Source organism: Lathyrus oleraceus, chromosome 7 (genome assembly GCF_024323335.1).
Source record: "Lathyrus oleraceus cultivar Zhongwan6 chromosome 7, CAAS_Psat_ZW6_1.0, whole genome shotgun sequence".
Classification (NCBI taxonomy): domain Eukaryota; kingdom Viridiplantae; phylum Streptophyta; class Magnoliopsida; order Fabales; family Fabaceae; genus Lathyrus; species Lathyrus oleraceus.
The window spans coordinates 498,981,621-499,005,750 of NC_066585.1; the positions used below are offsets into that span (position 1 = coordinate 498,981,621).

At 38.2% G+C, this 24,130-nt stretch overlaps 1 protein-coding gene and 1 pseudogene across 1 annotated transcript; one reads left to right on the forward strand and one right to left on the reverse strand.

Moving 5' to 3' along the window:
• The first annotated feature begins 1,846 nt into the window (after window positions 1–1,846).
• LOC127104577 (uncharacterized) lies at window positions 1,847–3,852 on the forward strand. Its single transcript, XM_051041757.1, has 2 exons — window positions 1,847–3,745; window positions 3,805–3,852. The coding sequence occupies exons 1-2, from the start codon at window positions 1,847–1,849 to the stop codon at window positions 3,850–3,852; spliced, it is 1,947 nt and encodes a 648-aa protein (XP_050897714.1).
• Window positions 3,853–17,368: 13,516 nt separating this feature from the next.
• LOC127104578 (alpha-mannosidase At3g26720-like) lies at window positions 17,369–18,960 on the reverse strand (annotated as a pseudogene).
• Window positions 18,961–24,130: the final 5,170 nt, after the last annotated feature.

The window sequence follows — 24,130 nt, forward strand, 5'->3', positions numbered from 1 at the left end:
TATATATATATATATATTTAAGGTTTAAGTATTTTATTTATTAATTAGAGTCCGCTTGGCGGACTCTATGGAATTTTCTATTTCGTACCAAAAATTACGCGACAGCTTATTTCCCTCTTTCCTTTTCCCTCGTCATTTTTCACTCTCCCTCCATTTCATTTCACAAAATGAAAACCCTAATCTGATTCTTCCTCTCTCTCTTCCGATTCTTCCTCTCACCGTCGCAGGCGTCACCACCGTAATCGCCGAGACCGCGACAAGGACTCCGTTAAGAACCGAAAAAAAACCAAGTCTCACTCCCACACCAAACGACGTCGCAAGCACCATCGCTAGTCTTCCGATTCTGATTCATATTCTTCATCCCCCCTCTCTGATTACTCCAGGTTCCAATTCAATTCCTCACATAACGGACTACATGCTTATTCCCTTTTTAATTTTTATTTCTCGGTATATACATGATTTGATTCCATATTCAATTTACTATCCATGAATTTTTATGTACATACGTTCTCAAATGCTATGGAATACAGTTGAAGAAATAGTTTATTCAACCTTTTGTCTATGTGTTTTGGTTACGGGTATGTTTGTATGTTTCCACTAATTTGAATTAATCAATTTTAGTTTAAAGTTCGTCTGTGTATTTGGTTCTGCCGTGAAGAAAATTGATTTTGATTGAATTGATTCTGTAAAAGTAATTCTGGCTAAAAGTGATTTACAGTATGTTTTAGATAAATTGTTGCAAAAGTGAGTTGAGCTGTGTAAAAATCACGTTTACACTCAAAAGCTACAATTTGCTTCAAGTTGAATCAATTATAGAAAGAAAAATCAGTTCTACATGAGAGCAACCGAACATGTTAAAATCAATTTTGGGTGTTCCAAATGTGAAGTCAAACATACCCTTAGTTGAATTTGGAGTGATTCATGTTTCGATGAAAATGAATTGAGCAATACATTTGAGTGTTAAAATCAGGTTTGGAGTCCAAAGACAGTTTTAAGATAGAATCAGTTCTTGAGGCAATATCAATCCTACATCTTTAGGATTTTTTTGGTCCATCCAAAATTATGACTAATAAACTATGTTTAATACACATAATTTTTTTTCCAAGGAATTTGAATTGTGTAGCTTAATGCTTGTTCCTGTTTTATTTCGTTCACCACAGTCAAATCCTACTAACCGCGTCCTTTGGGTTTCCTTTTCCCTTTATAGTGTTTTTTCTTCACATTTCTGATTCTTATGTAATATTCCTTCATTCATGTTGTTGTCCTCCTCTTTACTTTACTATAGCTTTGGAAATATAATGTCTTAAAAATGTTCAGTGTTGAAGTTGATGGATTGTGTACTGTCTATCATCTTTCACAAGCCACTATTATTTTCAATAAGTGGCTTTTTTAGTGTTGCTGTATGTTGATTTGTGCTATTGGTATAAAAAACTTGTGCCATTACACATTAATAATTTAATTAATCTGGTTATCATAACACAATTTTTATTATGTTACTACAGAAGTGAGAGTTCTTCTGATAGTGAGTACAATAGCTTATTGGATTTGTTAAAATATACAGCAGTTTAATAGATTTATAAATCTGTGCAGCAATTTTGTTTACGGTCTGAAATAATAATGTACAATAGTATTAAAATTTGCTATGTTCGTCATGTTTAATTTTTGAACTACTGAAAATAAAATAAAAATCCCTTGGAATGCATGTATTCTATTCTCTCCTAATACCCATTAGGAAGTTATCTGATTTTCTCCTAATACCCATTAGGAACTTATCAGCCATTCATTTTTGTCTAATATATGTTTTAATTTTCAGTGGTTGACGAGTTAATTGTTTGCCTTATAGAAAATGGATCGTACTTGGATGTACGATAGAGTATATTCCAATAGACATGGATTGAAAGAAGAGTATGTTCGCGGGGTTAAAGACTTCGTAAAGAGGGCTTTGAAACAACCTATTTGTAAATCTGAGGGAGGGATAAGGTGTCCGTGTATAAATTGCAAGTGTCTCAAGATAAGAACACCAACTAATGTTAGACTTCACTTGTATCGAGATGGATTTCAACCAGACTATTGGATTTGGACTCAACATGGAGAAGTAGAGCTCAATGTTAATACAAGGAATGATTCAAATAGTAGTGAGCATGTGCATCATGATGACCAAATTGAGGCAATGAATCAGATGGTGTATGATGCTTTTAGGCCTTATGGAGTATTCTCTCACGTGAATGATAACATAGAAGTTGAGGAATATACGGAGGATGAGTTTCCCAACGAAGATGCCAAACGATTTTATGACAAGTTGATATCTTTCAACAAGCCCATTTATGAGGGAGCTACCCAATCAATATTATCAATATCTACTCAACTTCTTGAAATTAGGTCTAATTGGCATGTACCACAAAAAGGTTTAGATTTTGTTGCACAAATGCTTAAAAGTGTATGTCCAGTTCAAAAATGCTTGCCCGAGAACTATTACCAAGCAACACAGTTGGTATCTAAGTTAGGGCTAAAGGTTGAGAAGATTGATTGTTGTAAGAATGGTTGTATGTTATATTACAAGGATGATAGCAATCTATCAGAGTGCAAATTTTGTAATGCTCCTAGGTTCATTCCTCGCAAGACTGGCATGGGAAAGTACAAAGATATCCCAGTGAAGAGAATGTTCTACTTCCCAATCATTCCCAGATTACAAAGATTGTATGCATCAACTGAGTCGGCAAGTGAAATGAGATGGCATCACATGAACAAAAATAGTTCCAACATCCTTCGCCACCCGTCAGATGGAAAAGCATGGAAACATTTTGATAGTGTATATCCTGACTTTTCTAGGGAACCCAGAAATGTAAGGTTGGGTCTGTGTTCAGATGGTTTTACTCCTTACATTCAAGCGTCTGCTTCTCCATACTCATGTTGGCCAATAATAGTTACTCCGTATAATCTCCCCCCTGAAATGTGCATGACCAAACCATACTTGTTTTTGGCATGCCTCAAACCCGGACCTAAAAACCCTAAATTAAAGATAGATGTCTACTTGCAACCATTGATTGATGATCTACATCGATTGTGGTCCAATGGAATATTGACCTATGATATATCTACAAAACAAAACTTCATCATGAAAGCCTTCTTGATGTGGACAATTAATGATTTTCCAGCCTATGGTATGTTATCTGGATGGGGAACACAAGGTAAATTGGCATGCCCTCATTGTATGGAACACACTGATGCTTTCACCTTGAAAAGTGTCCATAAGAATTCCTGGTTTGACTGTCATCGTCGTTTCTTGCCATCTAATCACTCCTTCAGAAGGAGTAAAAGAAGTTTCCTAAAAAATAGGGTTGTGACCAATGAGCCACCTCCCATTTCCACAGGGAAAGATATATGGGCGGTAATAAGTAATTTTCCAAAAGTTACTGAAATTGGATGGGAGGCGAAATGGAAAGAATTCGAAGGGTATGGAGTGGATCACAATTGGAAAAAGCGAAGTATTTTTTGGGATCTCCCATATTGGAAGGATAACTTGTTAAGGCATAACCTCGATGTGATGCACATAGAAAAAAACGTCTTCGATAATATATTTAATACTGTCATGAATGTTAAGGATAAAACAAAGGATAATGAAAAGGCAAGAGAAGACTTGGCTAAATTATGCTTTCGCGAGGACTTGGAGCTCCAACCCTTAGAAAACGGAAAGAATGGTAAACCAAAGGCTAGTTACACTCTAACCAAATCTGAAGCCAAGTTGGTTTGTAAATGGCTTAAGGAATTGAGAATGCCAGATGGCTATGCTTCAAACCTCAGTAGGTGTGCCAATGTAGAAAAGGGTACGGTGCATGGGATGAAGAGCCATGATTGTCATGTTTTCATGGAATGTTTACTCCCAATTGCATTCCATTCATTGCCAGATTTGGTTTGGAAACCATTAACTGAGCTAAGTCGATTCTTTAAAGATCTTTGTTGCAATACATTGAGGATGGACGACTTAATTAAGTTGGATGAGAATATTCCAATTATCATATGCAAGTTGGAAAGGATTTTTCCACCAGGTTTCTTTGACTCAATGGAGCATCTTCCAATCCATCTTGCCAAAGAAGCAATTCTAGGTGGTCCAGTACAGTACCGATGGATGTATCCATTCGAAAGGTAATTGTTGTGGTTGATTTTATTAAGTTATTGCATGTTTATCATAAATTAATAAACGTGGAATGATTGAATGTGCAGATTTATGGGAGTCTCAAAGAGGGCAGTGACAAATAAGGCTAGAGTTGAAGGTTCCATATGCAGTGATTATATACATCGCGAGACAAATTACTTTTGCTCTCATTATTTCAACTCTTTCCGTTTGTTGCCAACCATAAATCTTAGTAACAAACCTCATTTAGACAATGATGACATTCTACCTACAATGTCCATTCTACAAAGTGGCGGTCGACCAAGTGGGAAGTCACGAAAGTATTTTCTATCTGATAAGGAATGGAAGTATTCACATGTGCATGTCTTGATAAATTGTGATGAGGTTAAACCATATCTTGAGTAAGTGTGCATCATAATATATTCAATCAAATTATTGATGCATATCATAATAGATATTTACTTATGAATCGTGTGATTTATTTCAGCATATTCTTAGAGAACCACTCTCTAGATATAGAAGATTCATCTGGGCGCATACATATAGAGTTTCCTATATGGCTGAAGAAATATGTAAATGAGGAGACAAATGGAGTTACTAACCAAGATATAATTGCCTTGTCTCGCAGTCCTGCATCAATGGCCATATCATGGAACATGTATTTTATCAATGGGTACAAGTTTCATACTGAAGAATGGAGCAAAGGTAGAAAAACTAGCAATTGTGGTGTGCACGTGAAAGGTCTTGCAGAAGGAGGAAATACTGATTTTTATGGAATAATCAAACATATCTTTGAGCTAGATTACTTTGGTCTGAAGCATAAGATTCCAGTTTTTTATTGTGAATGGTTTGATCCAACAAGGAATACGGGCACAAAGGTTCACCCACAATATAAAACTGTGGATATTAAGATGGATAAACGTTATCGTCCTTATGATCCTTTCATCCTTGCGCAAAATGCAAGACAAGTGTATTATGTCCCATATCCAGAAATGTGTAGAGATATGCGTGGATGGTGTGCGGCAATCACCACAAAACCAAGGGGTCGCGTAGAGATTGACAACATAGAGGATGAAGTACCTTATCAATCTGATGGGATGTTACCGGCGCTACCCAATGTAGAAATTGAAGCAATATCTTGTTTGCGTGACATGTCACAATTAGATGTGTTTGAAGAGATTTTTGATTGCTCTACTAGTGAAGCAGATAGAGGGCATTGATGAAGATAAGCGTGATGTGACGTGAATGAGGGTTCAAATAGAAACAAAAGGGTGAAGCAGAACTAAATTTTCTTTTCTTTCTAGTTTCTCTTTCTAGTTTTGCTGTTTTTTATATTGCTTTTAGTCTTTTACTGCCGACGGTCTGCTGCTAGTAATAAAGAAAAACTAACTCTTATCCCACAAAGCTTGTTAATAGATCCATATGATTACATGAGTTTACTGCTTGTTATCAGAAACAACATTGTTTCTTTTCTTTTACTTTTAATTTTATCAGAAACTGCATTTGATAATGTTATGATAATGTTAAGAGTGTGAGACTGACTAATCCTTTTATTTTTATGACAACAGATGACTAAAAGAGGTGGAAAAGCTAAGGTATTAGCACCAGGAAAACTTCAAGAAGAACGAAATCGCATAATTAACAAGAAGCATATCGTTAGGAAACCTGCTCAAACAACATTGTCTATGCAGGATGCATCATCGGCACCAACACCAACTCAGGCAGCACCGTCCGTGCGGGTTGCATCGTCGATGCCGACATCAGCTTCGAAAAAATCATCTGTGCAGGCTGCATCGTCGATGCCAACCCCAACTCAGGCAGCATCGTCCGTGCAGGTTGCATCATCAATGCCAACATCAGCTTCTAAAAAATCATGTGTGCAGGCTGCATCGTTGATGCCAACACCAGCTCAGGCAGCATCGTCCGTGCAGGCTGCATCGTCGATGCCAACACCAGCTCAGGCAGCATCGTCTGTGCAGGCTGCATCGTCGATGCCAACACCAGCTCCAACTGTAGTACCTGTTCATGCCACTACCTCTGAGAAATTCAGTTTTATGCCTACTCCAACTTTAAGCCATCAAACAATGGCTGGCCCTCAAAGTATAAACCTTCAAACAATGGCTAGCCCTTCAAATTTGGCAGAGGAGGAAGATGTGGATGCTGATGAGGATGAGGCGGTGGGTCAAGAAACTATTACCCCTCTTGTGCCAACAATAGATGAGAATGGGAAAGTTATTATAAAACCATCTGGTACTGGGTAAGTCATATATATTCTCATAATTTAATAATTTAGTAGTTTTATTATTGTGTTTTGTCTAAAATATATATAACCTGTTAAGAAAGTTGAGAATATTACTATCCATATGATTCTTATTAATTTAGTAGTTTTATTATTGTATTTTGTAGGCTTGTTCTTGCCAAAGAAGTTGCTGGTGCCATTAATTATGCGATACGCAAACAATTTTATAAACCTATACATCATTGGTCTGCACTCGATCCTGATACGAAAGCTGATTGGTTTAAGTTGTTTGGAGTAAGTATTTATTGACTTTTGTCACTTAAGTTGATCAAATTATATTTAAAAAAGTAACTAATTGGTTATTAATATTAATTATGTGATTTTAATTATTTTTAGGAGAAGGTTTCGTGGGATCCTTTCGATCATGCATTTGTCTATAGCGCATTTGAAAAAAAAGGAAGAAAACGATTAAACGACATGTTGGGGAAGGCGAGGAGAAAAGGGACTCGACCTTCATGGATTGGTGATGATGCTTGGGTTGAACTTCAAACTTATTGGAAAAAGACCGAGTTTTTGGCTGTGTCTTCTCAAAACAAGACCAATCGAGCTTCCGCAAGAGGCGGAGCAGTCCACACCACAGGCCGTAAGGCTCATATTGATGTTGCACTTCAACTTGTAAGTAATAAAATCCTAACAAATTATTATTATTATGAAGATTCTTTATATCTTGACAGTTTTACTCGTATTCTGTATTGATTATTGGATTATTTGATTTTTGTAGTCACGTGAACTTCAAAGGGATCTGCGTCCCGATGAGTTATTTTTAAAAACACACAAGAGGAAAAATGGTGAATGGGTTGACAGTCGTGCTGCATCTACTTATGTAAGTTCTCGTAAATTTTACTGCATCAATATTTGCATCCATGCTTGAAACATATTATGTAGCTGTTATGTATTCCTTATGGCGCTGTTCTCGTAAAGTTTCTTCTCTTTCTTTGACTGGATTTTTGATAGAAGTATTTGGAGTTTCTATCTCCTTCCATCAACCAAGAGCTTTTAGCTCTCTGACTCCACCTTATTTGGAGGTTGATATTAATTATAGTATCGTTAAACATATTAGTAGTTTTAAAATATATATGTTTACCCCTTGTTTTTCAGAAGCAGACTTATTCAAATTAAACTCTCCAAAAAGGATCTAGTTATCCATTTTTATAGTCTAATGTAAGTTAGATATAATAGCACAAGTCCTATGTTTATCAACATGCTTAGAGTGACCATAGAAAGCTGTAATTCTACAGTCAGGACTGCTATCAGTTTGAAAAGGAAAGTTCTGTTGAAAATGAAATTCCTGCTGTGCTGTTTGATATCAGTTTGAAATTCCTGCTATCAGTTTGAAATTCCTGCTATCAGTTTGAAATTCCTACTTCCTGCTATCAGTTTGAAAATGAAATCCGATTGAGGTTTCAAGTGAGTAGCAATGTTGGGTCCAATTGGGTGGGATCACGGTTCACAATACCTGCAGGTTGGAAGGCAGGTGCTACTTATTAACTATTATTACAGAAAAACAGTTTAAAGTCCCATAAACTGTTTGTTGTTGCTGCTTTTCAAAATAGGGACTAAAATTATGGATTTGTGTAACTTGACTCCATCTCATACTAAATAATATTGGAGTATCAATCAATAAAATCAATTCTAGTACATTACTACTTTATAACTTGACTACATGTCTTTATATTATTTTTTATATGGATAGATATATATTAACTAATGTATATAATTACTGTACTTTTATGATAAAGTGAGCCTGTAAAAGAGTATCGCGTATCTCCCCCTCTAAAACTGAGAAAAATCTGCCATTTGGCCATGGAATGTTTAAGATTATCTAACGACACTTTCCATTCTTCAATTGGTTTATTTTGTAAGGAACATCCCACGTCTTTAATCAATTTAGGCACACCTTCACATTCAAAAGCAACTTCACGTGCAACATTCAGTAACTCGAATGAGTATGAACACTAGTGATGTGTATCTTTGTTTGCTATAGTGACAATTTAGGCAAAATAATTATCAGTCCCATTAGATTTCTGAGCACAACGTGGATGTGTCGATTGCTATAGTGACAATGCATGAGACAGCGCACAAATACTATTATTATTATTGATTCTTTTCTTAGATAGATATCAAATTTGTCCCTTTGTTTACATGTGAATAAATCAAACCACCCTATGAGTGAGTGAGTCATTGGCATAACCATTTTGAGTTTCATTGGCATAGCTGTATAAGAATGATACAATTGCTTGTGTTATCTTGCTGTTAAGTATTCCTTACTTTTTCTATTATGCAGAAGACTTTTAAAGAGAAGTTTGATGCAGAACTTCAGCCAACTGAAGAAGGGAATAGAGAGGTTGTTCAAGTGTTAGATGGAGAGCGTGTAAATCAGCTATGGACAGAGGCTGCTGGGGGCCGTAACCGTGGTCGGGTTTATGGCGCTGCAGATTTAGCTATTAATCTAAAACGTGGATCAAAAAGTTTTACCCAACAATCTCAAACTCCTCAACACTCTATGTTTGGGATGTCATTAGAAGCTGAAAGAGCAGCTAGAATTAGAGCTGAACAAATTGCCGAGGCTGCAACGACCCAATTACAAGAGGCTAACGAAGCAATGCGAGCTGCTACCGAGGCTGCAAAAGCTGCTACCGAGACTGCACAAAGGATGGAGAGGGAGATGAATGCTTGGAAGGAATTTATGATGAAGAAATTTGACACTTCAACTTTTGTATCACATTCTCATCATTATGATGACGATTTGGATAATCAATCATTAGATGAAGATTGATCTTGTACTTTTAGTAGAACGAATTAATCTCGGATGTGATTACTTTTTGTGTATGTTTTTTGAAAGTTAATGTGGGTAGAACTTTTGTAGTTTCTTTCACGAATGTTTAAAATTGTTTCCAAATGTTTTACCATAAATATGATATTGTGGATTGAAAAAATTTGTTCGAGCGAGGTTGTCATGTTGCAACCCGACTCTAAACATCTTTATTGTCCTTTTTTGTTGACTTAAGAGTCGGTGTATGCAAGGCTAAATATTATTATAGAATTTTCTATGTTGACTTTAGGGTCGGTGACACGGACGCTATCTGTTCTTTTCTTGAGTTTTATAAATTGACCTCAATGCCAATCGATCGATGCATACAAAAAATGTTGACTTTTTTTGTTGACTTTAGAGTCGGACAGGCCAACGCTAAACATAATATTGACTTTTCATGGTTTTGAAACAATATAGCGTCGGTCCCATTAGTGTCCGCGTTAGCCTCCGTTTCACCGAGGCTACGTAGCCTCGGTGTATCTTTAGCCGACGTTACACAGTAGCTTCGCAACTTTTATTCAAGGCCCGACACCGACGCTAAACCGACGCTAACCACATATTAGTGTCTGTTTTTTCACCGTTAGCGTCTGAAAGTGGCCGACGCTAATAACTGTTTTTCTAGTAGTGACCACACACCAGTAGTTGAATCACCAGCAGAAGCAGAAAACAATTACTAGCTATGGCTACTAGTAATACACACATGCACAAGGGTACTTTTCCTCCCTCTAAATCTGTGCAACAATCAGAATTACTAGTTATTGATGCAACTAGTAAGACACAAAAATGCACAATGCACCAGGGTACTTCTTCTCCCCCTAAATCTGTGCATTCATAAAAAACAGCTACTGAAAACTCCAACACCTGTACCAGCCAAACTGTCATACTGATATCTGCTTCCATATTTCCTTATGACTGTAAGTTTCAGAAGGAAATAACAGTTTTGTCCAAGGCAATGTCATGACATCCGGTCAGACATTCTTCTGCTCACTCAGCCTTGACACACACCACATCATCCCACTAACTAACAAGGTGCCATACCACAAGCTTGATGATTACTTGCAGTGCAAAGACAGAACTCCCCCTGTCATGAACAACCAACTCTCCTCTTGAAACTTGGAGATGAACATATCCAACACCCCAAGGTTGGTCCTTTACAAACTTCCTGATTTAAGGAGAACCCAGACCACTTGATGAATGGAAAACATAAGACGCATCTTCATGTCTTCAAGAGCACGCCCTCTGTTCAACCTTCTTGGATGAACACATCCATACTCTGTGACAATCTCTCTTCTAACCAGAACAGAAAACAACATAACACCATCTGATAATCTTCAGATATCACTGAATCACAAGCTTGATCCACACGAAACCAGACACAAACCCTAGCTCTCTCTCTAAATTTCGCTCAGTCTTGGTTGTGCTTTCCAACAGGTTTTCTAAGTCCCCTTTTTTAGAGGCATTGGACATCTTGAAAACCCTCAATATATTTTCCAATCAAATCTTTTCATATCAGCTGTAAAGATCTCCTTGGAAAATAAACAAATCTGGTTGATATCCCTGAAAGAATGCGCCAGCTAGCCATATCTTCAATCAACCAATGATTGCCACCAATTGTGCAATCACAAAACACCAGACATTCACACTGAATGTTCTGTGTACAGGATGTCATGACATCGGGTCTGACATCTGGAAAAATCCTGCAGCATATGTCTTCCAATTTAGCTCCAGCAAGTACATCCAATATCAGAAGCCTTATCATTGTAAGTGGCATTCTAAAATAATCCTGCTTGCATATGTTCTTTAACTCCAGCAACAAGCTCCAAGAGATGACTAGAAAACACCTCCCTTTGTCTTTAACTTACTACTTTTCTGCTCAAAAGTAACTTGTCTCAGACTATCTTCAAGAATAATATGTTGCCATATATAGATTATATTGAATCTTCGAACTCACTTCAGAGATAGACCAATTGCCACTGGTTGATTACCTCCTTCATGAATCCTCATATGAAAAAGTCAAATGCCATTCTTTTGACCTCTCCACGTTTATCAGACTTCTCCCAAAGATATTCTGACCTTCCAAGTGAGACTTGAACTTCAAGCTTTTTGAAGTATCCAATTTACAACCTTGTAGGCCTTTCTATCTCAAGTTAATGTGCCACTTCACCAACTAAGATTCTGAAGTTGAACCAAATGTCATAACATTGTGTTTTGACATCTAGCTGTTGAATTCAGCTCCTTCTTCTGCCACTTGAAAGAACTTCCTCCCTTCACAGAACAAGAGTTCAATGTTCTCATAGACTTGATTGTGGAACCAAGTTTGAGTAAACATCCTCCATCCTGCAGGTTTGCAGTTAAGTCATCCAAGCTCACACCTTGATGAATCCATGCTTCTTCTCCAAAGACATCAGACACTCTGATGCATGAGTCTTCAGAAGGACCAGTTAGAAACTATCCCTTCAGCTATACCAAGGATTCCACTTCCTAAAGCAAAGCTATTTCCATGATGTCAAGACTGCTGCCACTTGTTCTTGACTCCATATTGTGCATTAGCTAATGCACTTCCTTACCTAGATCAGAAGTAAACTGATCCAAGTAACCACCATCAGGACTATGATGTTTTCTTCTTCTTGTACACACCAAGGCTGAACATGTTTCTTGCCAGGAAACCTTTTCAGAGATCACATGCTTTTGCTGCCACCAAAGTGATAGATCATAAACCAATGTACTATCCTTCCTGTGATTCTGCACAGGATCTTGAAGATGAGATGTTCCAACATCTTTTAAAACATCATTTATCTTGAGCTCCAAGGATAATCAATTAAATACTTGTACTTGGCACAAGTAGACATTGATCTTAAATCCTTTCCCAATATTCCTTTCAGATACTTCCACCATAAGACTACTTTTGAAAATACTCTTCTAATGTCAACATCTTCTGCTTGCCAGCACCTCAACAGTTTTGAAGATCTTCCCAGATTAAATTCACCCTTAGGAATGAGAGAGATGAATTCTTCCTTGCAAATGTGTCACACAACCGCCAAAACCCATGTGACACAGGTCAACAGCCAACCAGACCCTAGGCTGACCGAAAGTGAGGAGGTTAACCAAAACTCCCCCTCAAATTAACAATCATGGAAACTCCACACCAATATTCATGCATTGTACAGACATGTCTCAACATGACATACACCATCCCTACTAGTGGCAACTAACTCTATGAGTTATACCTATACATACTCCAATCACACCAATCAGACTCCAGCTGACCATCAGTACTAGTGAAAGAAAACAACATCAGTCAATAGTAGATATGCATTGCCAGAGCATACTACCTCAACCAACCTCTGAATCTTCATATTCTCACTCCTTGAAAGAACTGCCACTTCTGAGCATGGTGTTTGAATAACAAGATTCATGGTCCCAATCCTCTTAAATGAAATAACAATCAGGTTACCCCATTACTGACTTCTAACATCCAGGGAACTTGTCTTCCAACACAACATAGTATTTCAGGGAACAACTATCCAATCCTGATCAATCTATAGGAATAAGACAGACAGCAGGAAATTGCACCATGTCACATCTCAACCAGCTCCACTTCTAGAGATCAGACGTCTAAAAGTGACCTTCTTGAGCACACAACTAGTTGACCCTACCCTTTTCAACTTAGCACCCATAGATGTCTCCTCTTCCAGGTCAGGAGTAGGTTCCAAACAAAGTATCCCTTTGTTTGCACCTAAACACATCTGCTCTTCAACCAGTAGCTGCATACTTGTTGAACAACATGTTCTAACATCGCATAGAACATTAGTTCCACCTCCTTGGAACAAACCCTCCTTGAAAATCTTCAAGGTCTTCATATACACTACCCAAGAGAGTAAAAGAATCAGTGATCAGGTGATTCTTACCATCCTGAAGTGAGAACGTCATGATGAGTGGACTTGAGGAGACTCAAGTATCTTTGACATCTTCAGTAGATTATGATGAAATCTTGAATACAGCAGCCTTTCATCCATATGAGGGGAACCTTCATCAGAGTTTGAGTTTAGCCAGGTATTATGCAGCGGAAATCATAATACAACTCAATCTATGACCACACACTTCACCAGATCAGCCTCCAAGAACATACCAAGTTTGAGTATGTTTCAATACTAGCACAGCTGTTCCACACAAAGGCCAATTGCCAACCTCCAGAGACAGGCACACACAGTTCCTGTCATGAATAGTCCATCCACCTACTTCAAGGGACCATTCAGGGAAATCACAGAACCTTCCACAGTTCCAACATTATGTCGCAGCCTGAAAAATACAGAGTGCGAAAAAAACAACCGGCGAGAAAGAAAATGACAGGAGAGTCGCCACCGTGCGTTATTTATCCCAAAGGAGGGAAAGGAAACGCTCGAAGTAAACCTGGAGAAAGGAAAGGAAAAGACAAGGTCTCGCAACCAAATCTTGGGTTCGGGAGTCGATTATGCGAAGGGAAGGTATTAGCACCCCTACGCATCCGTAGTACTCTACGGGATCCACTCTTGTTGTTTCTTGTCTAAAGGGTGTGTGTTTATCTAATGTACTATTTACTAAAAGGGTCAAGAGAAAAATGACTCGCACGGATGTCGCATCCACTGCATACGTATCTCATCTGAATATGAGAATCAGAGTCTTCGTAGCTCGGGTTCCTATGGGTTAAAGAGGAGCGTGCTCGCTAAGACATCGCGTCTTATGCCTACGTATCTCATCGGGAATGAGAATCAGAGCAAAATGTAGTTCAGATGACTACGGGAACAAAGGTCTCGATTACAACTAGGGCAAGAGAAAGGGAAGGTCTCGATCGCAACGAGGGCGAAAGCAAACAAGGATTAGTTGTTAGTCGTTAGTCAAACTCGACAAGACATCGCATCTTGTGCCTACGTATCTCATCTGAACATGAGAATCAGAGTTGTCGTAGTTCGGCTACATAGGGCTTGCCATCTGAACATGGACTTACAAAGGAGGACACCAGTTGTGTCAAAGGAGAGCGGGCGATGTGTTCACGTCCTAGCAGTAGGTGTCGCAGCTCGCTGAATCGAGTCTTAGGCAGTTACCTCTTTGCGATAGGACGAACTACATGCCACAAGATCGGAGATGCACGAAAGGTCTAAAGGAAATGGGGAAGCTCTGCCCTAGAGTTGTCATGCAATATGTACTTAGGTGTTAGGATTTACAAATCTACATTCGGAAAAGGTTTTTTGATTGGTCGCACGGCGGCGAGAAAAAAAGAGAGTTTGATTGGTTGGATGTGCTTTGAGTGATGGCGAGAACTAGGATTGGCGAGATATACATCTCGAATCCTAGCCTCAGGAGTGCATGGTATACACCATGTTCCATTTCCATCTTTATTTGCAAAAGTGTTTAATAGAGAATTAAGTGTTTTGAATTTGATTGAGAAAAGGGTTTGGAGAAACCGCCTTGACAATTTTAGGCGATGGCGAGAGTTAAGATTGGCGAGGCATACGTCTCGAATCTTAACCTCAGGAGTGCATGGTATACACCATGTTCCATTTCCACCTTTATTGAAAAAGTGTTAAATAAGAATTAGGTATTTTGAGTTTTTTGTTGTGAAAATGACTTAACCTAGATCAAGTATTGATGGACGTTTGAGAAAGATTTGGATGAATGTTTTGAGAAAACAAAGTGGGTAAATTGGATGATGGCGAAAGCTAGGATTGGCGAGATATACATCTCGAATCCTAGTCTCAGGATTGCGTGGTATACACCACGTTCCACTTCCATCTTTATTGAAAAAGTCTTGACTATGAATTAATATTTTTTTGAATTTTTATTAGAGAAAATGGCTTGACATTGAATCAAGCATTTGATGAAAGTCTGGAAGGGTAGGAGGGCGAAATGTATTGATTTGTTTATTGAGAAAATACTCGACGTTGGATCGAGTCATATTTTTTTTATCTTTTGGAAATGGTTGATTTTATTCTTGTGTTAGTAGCTAACTAAACAGTCAAGCAATAAAGAAACAAGACAGTACAAGATTATTACACATCGGGGGAGTGGGGTACATTTTGTCAAATGGGGATTGAAAAATCATGAAATAATTAAATCGGGCCCAAACAACAAATAATGCAATGCATGAGTGTAAGTGCAAAGAGAACCGGCTCATTGTAAGAAGGCCCAAGAGTAAGCCATGTGAAGAAAATAAATAACACAACAAGTTATATTTACAAAACACTTTAAAAATTAAATCGAAAAAAGGGATAAATCGGGATTTGCATGGATGGAAATTGAGGGACACACAAAACCTAAATAATGTGCTCAAAGCCGGTTTGCGCATGTTGACAATAATTGAAATGTCATATGCGATTAATCGAAACGCGGCGAGATACTATCAATATATCGATAAAAATAATCATGGATAAACAACATGGGAATTGTTGAATCCATAAATTAAAATCGATATTAAAATAAGTAAAAGGGATAATAAACATTAGGAATAATGAGGGGATTAAAAAGAAATGTGAAATAGAAATTAAAGAAAATGTTGTAAAATTAAAATGTGGTGCACACGGGTATTGAACCCAGGACCAAGGGTTTGCCAAAGCATTCCTTTACCAACTCAGCCATTCAGACATCCTTGTCACAAGATCTCATGCGCTAACAGATAACATAAAGAGAAACGGACCAAGCCCTTTTAAATAAAACAAAGTTGAGAAACAGTAGCAGAACACACCAAGTTCATCTTAACGCACATAAATAGTGCATCTTTCCATTTTCAATATCAAAGATTTAACAGCAAATATTATCACGAACAAACAGTATTGCTAGATGAAATCGAATTGAAACAACAATCATGGTTCCCTCAGAAGGATGAAAAGCATAATCGAAATGCAGAAATAGAAATTTCGGAAAGGATGCTAACCAAATGCGGTGAGATTCACCGACGGATGGAGGTAACACTTCTCGTTCGTCCTATGCTTTTTGTTTTGCAGAATTCTTCCTTCCTTGTTAGTGAATAGTAGTGGCTATTCTCTTTGTATTCAGTGGTGGCGGCTGGAAATCAGTAGGGTTTTGATTAGAATTTGTTTAGGGTTTTTCTCCAATTTTCGTTGTTCAAAAATCCCCCCTTACTGATTCACCTTTTTTCTATTTATGCCTCCTGATTTACGGTTTCAATTTGGTATCTTGGATTCAAAAGAGGCGTTCCTGCAAAGCACTTTCTTTGTGCTCAGTATCGGATTGGCTTGTTTAATGCTAAAACCGAAAACGGTATTCTGAACCCACTCTTTCTTCTTCATTTTTGTCTCTATGCCAAATTGGGATATTTTCTTGAATTACTGCTTTTGCTAATTACCTTATTCTTTTTAGTGCAGTGACTTTTTTGTGAAAACTCAAGAGCAGTTTCGGTTGAGGTTCAATGGTCTGTTATAGAAGTAGGCACTTGTGGACTTGCAGTAGGTATTGAGGACCATGGTTGTCATGTTTTGTAGCAGGTCTGGACTGGTTTGTAGGCCTTGATTCAACTAATGAACTTTGCTTCATCCAACAATGAGATAGGTGCATTTCCTGTATGCCTAACACAATTGCTATGCATTGCAGTTTGTGGATGTTAGAGGATATGAAAGGATTGCATGCAGTTCAGCAGCAGGTTAACTCCATTTGGTTCAATATTTCATGGCTTGACTTGTGTTCACGGTAGATTGGTCATTGACACACACATTCATGAATTATGCATTGATGCTTCTGGTTGGTTTTGTTTATGTAGGTTCAATGACTGGACTGGTTCAACATATCTGCTTCTGCCTTCATTGGGACTTAATGCAGGATGGTATTGATGATGGTCGGCTATAGTAGTCCTCTTGTTTGAGATGCAAGGTGCAGGCTATAACATGATAGAGATGTATGCCAACACTAGCTGATGTATCATGCACCATCTGTTATGAATTGGCTGCATGATTTTCTTTTGGTGCAAAACTCAAATATGACAAAGTTGCAAGACCAAAACTTGAGACATGGCAAGGCATGAAACTAGTGAGAAATCAAATCCACATAGCCAACTCAAGATCAAATCAGAGACGAAGGATGGACTTAGAGCTTAGGACCAGTCACTTAGTGGTTAGGGATAGACTTCTGAGGCTGATTAAATAAGCAATTCAACACTAGAGCCTTGAACTTGTGAACCACTTGGTACAAAGTTTGCAGCAGATGATTGAGTTGCAGAAGAGAATTCATTTTCCTCTGCGTAACTTTTGTTGGTTTTTCATTGTAGTTGAAAATTGAGTAATAACTTCTTTCCCAATGCCATCATCCACAGGTATAGGCCCAATAGTGAACTCAACTTCAGCATGCTCCTTTGCCTGATATATCCTCACAATCTGAGATACCCATGGATTGAGCTGTTGATGTACTTCATCCAATATCGGACCACGCAGGACAGTAAAAGATGCCCGCTGATCAGATTTAATGGGAAACGAGCCATTTGAACGGAAGACGTATGCCCCGGAAGCCTGAGAATCTTTATCATCCCTAACGTTTCCAGAATAAAAACTGTATGATTGTTCAACTGATGCTGTAACTAGATTTCTGTTGTTAACATAATGAGTCAATTTTCCTTCATTTGCAGAATAAAGGAGCTTTAGATTCCCTTGTCCAACTTCTATGCTGTTATTAGTATTTCCTTCTGATCTGAACTCCTTTGAGATAGTGGAAACATGACCTGTCTGTCTAGGCCTGGATACTATATAGGTACTGAAACCAATGGGGGGTACAGATACCGGAAATGCAAGCCAGTACCTGAGTTCCCTAGAAGGAGTTGTTCCTATATATGCTTTGACATATTTTTTCCTTATGCTCGAAGTAATGTTAGATACAGGCAAGAGCTGAGACTCAATTTTCTTCCCGGCAGAGTCCTGGACAAAAACTTCTGCAGTGGAAACAGGAATTCGAATCACTTCCTCTCTCTTCCAAGCAAGAGGGTTATAAACAACAATCACCATGCTTTTCCCCTTATCCAAGGTAGTTTCTGACGGAGGACAGTAGCTTATGTTAAGAAGAGGACACTGCTGGAAGCCTGTTATCGGGTTCATCACGTGTGAACTTAACCTTTGGTTTACCAATAAAGCAAGAGCAGATGCAACCAAGCCTTCTGCCTCGGCATAGCCTATAGAGATCCGCTTTGCATAATCAGCGGCAACATGCTGTCTTTCCGTGCCACTAACAGCATCATGGTGCTGAGCAAGTGCTAAAGCATCGGCTAATGCATCGATATTTGGTCCTGATTTATTTCTCCCTTTAAAAAAATTCCAACTGCTTTGCTGCCTGATAGTAACCACTCATCACTCTCACATAACCCTTTAAAACTGGCTTACTTGTAAAATAACCAGTCCAATATGCATTAGGATGATCAGCATACGGGAAGAAATCATCAATTTTAAGTGGCCATTTCTCATTAGTTGCATATTTTGCATCAGTGTAGATAGATGGTGTTGGATTGTGAGCAAGATGTTTCAAGTTGCAACTTCCATACCATCATCAACATGACAAACTCAAGGCTTAATGTAGGTTTCATTGGTTATGTGCTTATAGTGCTGCTACAATATATCGAGCAAGGCAAAGTGGGTGCACATGTTTTGCTTCTTATGTCCACATTGATTTTGCTGCAGGAAATCCATTGAGCCGATGGTCATGATTTGGCTTCATCATTTGGTTAGTCTCTTGGTCAGGGAGCGACATTTTCCACAGGACTCACACATTTATAACATGCTGCCAACTGGTTTCTTTTTGTAGGTTTGGTTATTGTTGTGGCAGACACATGGATGTATGTTAACTTAGGTTTATTTGCAGACTGATATGATGTGTTAATCCAATGCCATTTCCTGATGAGTTCATGACAGCAATGAGTGGTAGCAGGCTAGCAGGATGATGGTATGTGACATGAGCTGTGACAACGACATCTGCATCCATGGATTTGTTGCACAATAGTTGAACTCCTTGGCCAATGGTTAGGGCAGAACCAAGGAACATGGTTATTGGTTCATGGTCAAGACATCCTGGTTTGCACAATGGGACTTGCTTGCAATGGAAGAAAACAAGAAAAATCAACAACAACAAATGAAGATTGGGTGATGTATTAAAGAAAAAGGTCGGGCCAAGTTGGATGGGCAAAAGCAAGTGAAAGTTGACTTTGGTCAAAGTTGACCAAAAGTCAATTGTTGACCAAAGTCAACAAATGGTCAAAATGTGTTTTCTTTATGATTTCTTTGTAAATGGATATTCAATGGACAATTATGGGTGAATTTTTGGGTTGACTTTGGTCAAAGTTGACCAAAAAGTCAACTGTTGACCAAAGTCAACAGTTGGTCAAAAATGCCAATTTTTGTATTTTCTTGTATGGAATCAAATGTAATGGCTTAAAATGACATGAAATGGATTGGAATGGTTTGAAAAATGATTTGAAATTTGGTTTTACCATTGGTTTATTTATGACTTGAATGCTTGACTTTTTTTTTTTTTTTAAAAAGAACATAACTTGACAGGCAATATATGTTAACAGGGCCATGAAATGATGGTACAAGATTAGGATTTGAAAGGGATATTTATGAATCAAGTGGCATGATTGACAATTGGCTTGTGACACAAGAAGGTTGGTTGTTTGGATGACCAAGACCATATGTGTATTAACAATCACATGAACAACACCATGACTTTGGACCAAGACCAATCCTCATGTAAAACCAAAGTTAGGTTAGGCCAAGCATGCTAAACAAAAATAAAAACATAAAAAATTTAGGACCAAAATCGGGGTATGACACATTAGTACTGGCATAACTCCTTGCAAGATACCAGAAAGTATCACCCATGGATCTCATCCAGAAACAGAACAGGATGCCTGCTCTGATACCAATTGAAATTCTGGTATAGTCAGAGTTCAGATGTTCTACACGAAGTCATGACATCTGATCCAACATTGTTACTTATACAACAAGACAGTTAGAAAAATTAAAGCCCAATACTCATATGCACACAGTCCCAGATGTCACTACATCTGCTACTCTACCACCATGGACAGAAGAACATCCAGTTTTGTCCATCTAGAACAACGACACAGTAGAGATCAAACATGGCACTTATGTTTATTAATCCTGCCCAGTTATCAGCATGATGTCTCAACATTGATTTGAACATCATTTGTTCCAACATTATAGAAGGATGAACTGTAACAGACCAACCAGTCTATCAGTAACAGCAGTCAATAATGAATGTCATAACATTCTGTTTTGCAATCAGACTACAGGCTATGTGTCAAGTCTGTTATTCTTTTCATAAACAGACTAGAAACAGACTGAGGTGTAACAAACAAAATATAGTGTGCAGAAGGTAAAAACACCAGAAATGTTAACCCAGTTCGGTACAACGTTACCTACTCTGGGGGCATACCAAGCCAGGAAGAATATCCACTATTAGTAGTATTAATTCAGAGTTAAATTCCCCCGTTTACAACTCCTCACTTAATCCCTACCCAATGCAATCTATACCTAGGCACTCCTAGATAGAAACCTCCAGTTTCCATTCCTATCATTACAAGTACCATGTAATGTTTAAACAACTTAAACTTGCTTCACAGCTTCGTTCAAGAACATAACCACTCTTGCCTACAGGCTTTGAGTTACAAATAATCTCATGCTTTCAAGCACTGAGAAACACTTGGTAACCTTCCCACAGGTTGGGAGGTTTACCTCACACATACGCCTAATTTTTACATTGTTTGAGGCTTACAAAACTTAGGTTACAATCTACTATTTATAACTTAATCACCCAACTGGATTTGGGCCTTCATAAATCGCAGCAAATCTTCTTCTTTGCTGTTACAGAGCTGGCAGAAATCTTCTGCTCCAATCATGGTCTTCAATCTTTTATTTCCTAAAAGATCTCCATATTTGGGAACTGTATATTCACCAAATATATTACCAAATCTTCTGATTGAATCTTCAAGATCTTCACATAGGAGATAGGATATTCACCAGATCTCCTAATTAATCACAAACCAAACCAAAATTAACTGATTCAGTTTGATACACATGTGAGATGTCACAGTCCCGATGTCGTGACATCTTACATGACATGTTGGTCCAGATGTTGAATTTCTTCAACCCAACATAAAACAACAGAGGTGATTACATTATTTGTTTTACAAAATTAATGCCAATCCTAAGGTACTAACACAGGCAAACAAGGCAAAATATGTACATGTTAGTAACAAAAATTAATATCTACAGAAAAATGAATAACAGATAATTCTCCACGTACGTAAAAAAGAAACAAACCCAAACTAGGCTAGACTCCCTTAGGGAAAACCGGGTCCCCAATGTAACACCCCAATTAAACTAAGCTAATTATTTGATTTAAATTAATATTTTATTTATTAATTTAATTGAATAATTGGATGTTTGGATTATTTTTATTTTATTATTATTTTGGAATAATAATTATTGGGATAATTATTTATTGGAATAATATATAAGTTGGAATTTAGAAAAATCCCATTTTTGGTAAAAAGGTGAATTTCACGTGAAAAGGGAAAAGAGGCAGAAAGGGCAAAAAGCCAGAGAACGAAGGTTGAAGGAAGGAGAAGCTTGGAGCTCGGAAGCTGCCGGATTAACTCAGGTAAGGGGGGTTTATCATCGGTTAAGGGGTATTATATGATAATATGTACTGGGTAGTAATAATCATTGTTTTACCTCTGATTGGATTGATGTATGCTGAAAATCTGTGAAATGTTGGGATGAACGAAATTGAATGATAATCGATGAAATTCGTAGGAATTAGATGTAGTAAGGTTAGCGATTTGAGAAGTTGAATGTATTTGAGTTGTAATTGATAAAACGAACGAAAGTGTATGAAAAATTGGATTGTGGAAGTGTAGATCTGAGAATTCGTAGCAGAGAAACCATGACAGACCTGGAATTGTGGTCTCTGGTCATACGCGTATGGCACTAGGCAATACGCGTATGAGATGGGCTGGTACGCGTATGGCACTAGGCAATACGCGTATGGAGTGGCTTGGAAGTGGGAGTTTTGGCGCTGGTACGCGCCATACGCGTGTGATACGCATATCCCTGGATGTGGTACGCGTATGGTGTATGTCATACGCGTATGAGTGAAAGAGATGAGGTTTTGAACGTGTTTTGGTCTCTGGTGATACGCGTAGGGGAATGTGATACGCGTAGCATACGCGTATGGGCATGGGCGTTACGCGTATGGACTTTGGTCAGGTGTGGGCAATACGCGTATGGCATGGGCAATACGCGTATGGGCAGAATGGAGATTTTCTGTGTTGTTGTTGTGCAGTTTTTGACTGTTTAGACTGAGTGATGTGACTTAGCTGAGATATGATGTTGTAGGGATCATTTCCCATTGTTTTGAGTAGCATAGGTATTAGTAGAGTGTGCTAATACTATGATTGATTATATGGCATGATATGATATGCTTTCGTGATAAATGTGTTGATGATATGTGATGGTATGCATGATGCTGTGAATGTATCAGTTATGTATGCATTGTGAATAGACTGTTTTGTGGCTTAGAGTGTGAGCATGTGTCTATTCTGGAATTGTTTGCATGCTAGGTGATTAGCGTGCATTTCATGGCCCATTTGGGGTGGTAGCTAATTCCCATGGTGAGGAATTAGTGAGTTAGTCATTATTGGACTGTTGTTGATTGTTTGCATGCTAGGTGATTAGCGTGCATTTCATGGCCCATTTGGGGTGGTAGCTAATTCCCATGGTGAGGAATTAGTGAGTGAGTCACTATGTCTCAAATGAGTGGGACTAGTGAGCTTGGTAGCCGTGCCTGGGTTTGGACGGTGAGGTTGAACTATATGTTCACAAATAGTCGGTACCGCATGCATGGAGTCTCATTGCATAATATATGTATGGCGTGTAATATGAATGGATGTATTCCAATATTACACGTGTGTTTGTGTTGGTATTGTTGTGTGGTCATTGAGTATGGTTTGAGATTATACATATGCTATATGTTATTGTTAAGTATGATGTTGAGTTGATACTGCTGTTATTGAGTATGTGGTCTGGTTAGGGTGATTTGATGCGTTATTTACTTAACATTACATAATGTTGTATAATGCTCGTTATATTGATTGAGGAACTCACCCTTACACTTATTTTTCAGGTAACGAGAAATGAGTTGAGTAGGAGCTAATTATGGGAGTCTAGTGTAGTCTCCGTAGTGGGTCGTGCTCTGATAGATGTAACATCGGGATGGGTTGTCCTAACTTGTTTTGAGTGTTTTATTATTGGTTGAGAACCATTTTCCATGTAATGTTTTACATGATTGATGAAATTATATCCGCTGTGTTTTATGCAATTGTTTAAGTTTGAAATTAATAAAAGAGCATGACCTCTATATTGTTGAACGGTGTGAATATTTTGTGTGACACCCTTAAAGGGCATAATTACTCTGATGTTGTATTTTGATATTTAATTAAATTATTGGGGTATTTAGAAGGGTGTTACATTAGTGGTATCAGAGCATAGTTGGTCGTGTCGAGTCGTAATTATTCTGTTTCCCCTGTACGGGATAGGTGTTGTGTAACCCTATCAGTACTTATTGTTTTGGTTTGTTGGGTTTTCAGAATAGAGATGGCTGGAAGAGGTAGAGATGATGCTGCAATTGCTGAGGCTCTGGGTATGCTAGCTGGAGTACTTGGAGGAAATCCGAATGTTATGGGAATGGGAGCTGCTCGTCAGTTGAGTGAGTTCCAGAAGAACAATCCTCCAATGTTCAAAGGAGCATACGATCCAGATGGTGCTCAGAAGTGGTTGAAGGAGATAGAGAGGATCTTTAGAGTAACTGAGTGTGCTGAGAATCAGAAGGTCAGGTTCGG

Bases quoted from the DNA above. Each gene is read 5' to 3' on its own strand.
- LOC127104577 (XM_051041757.1), top strand. From the start codon at position 1,847: ATGGATCGTACTTGGATGTACGATAGAGTATATTCCAATAGACATGGA. The intron at 3,746-3,804 runs GTTTGTAAATGG...AAACCTCAGTAG, and splicing joins CCAAATCTGAAGCCAAGTTG to GTGTGCCAATGTAGAAAAGG.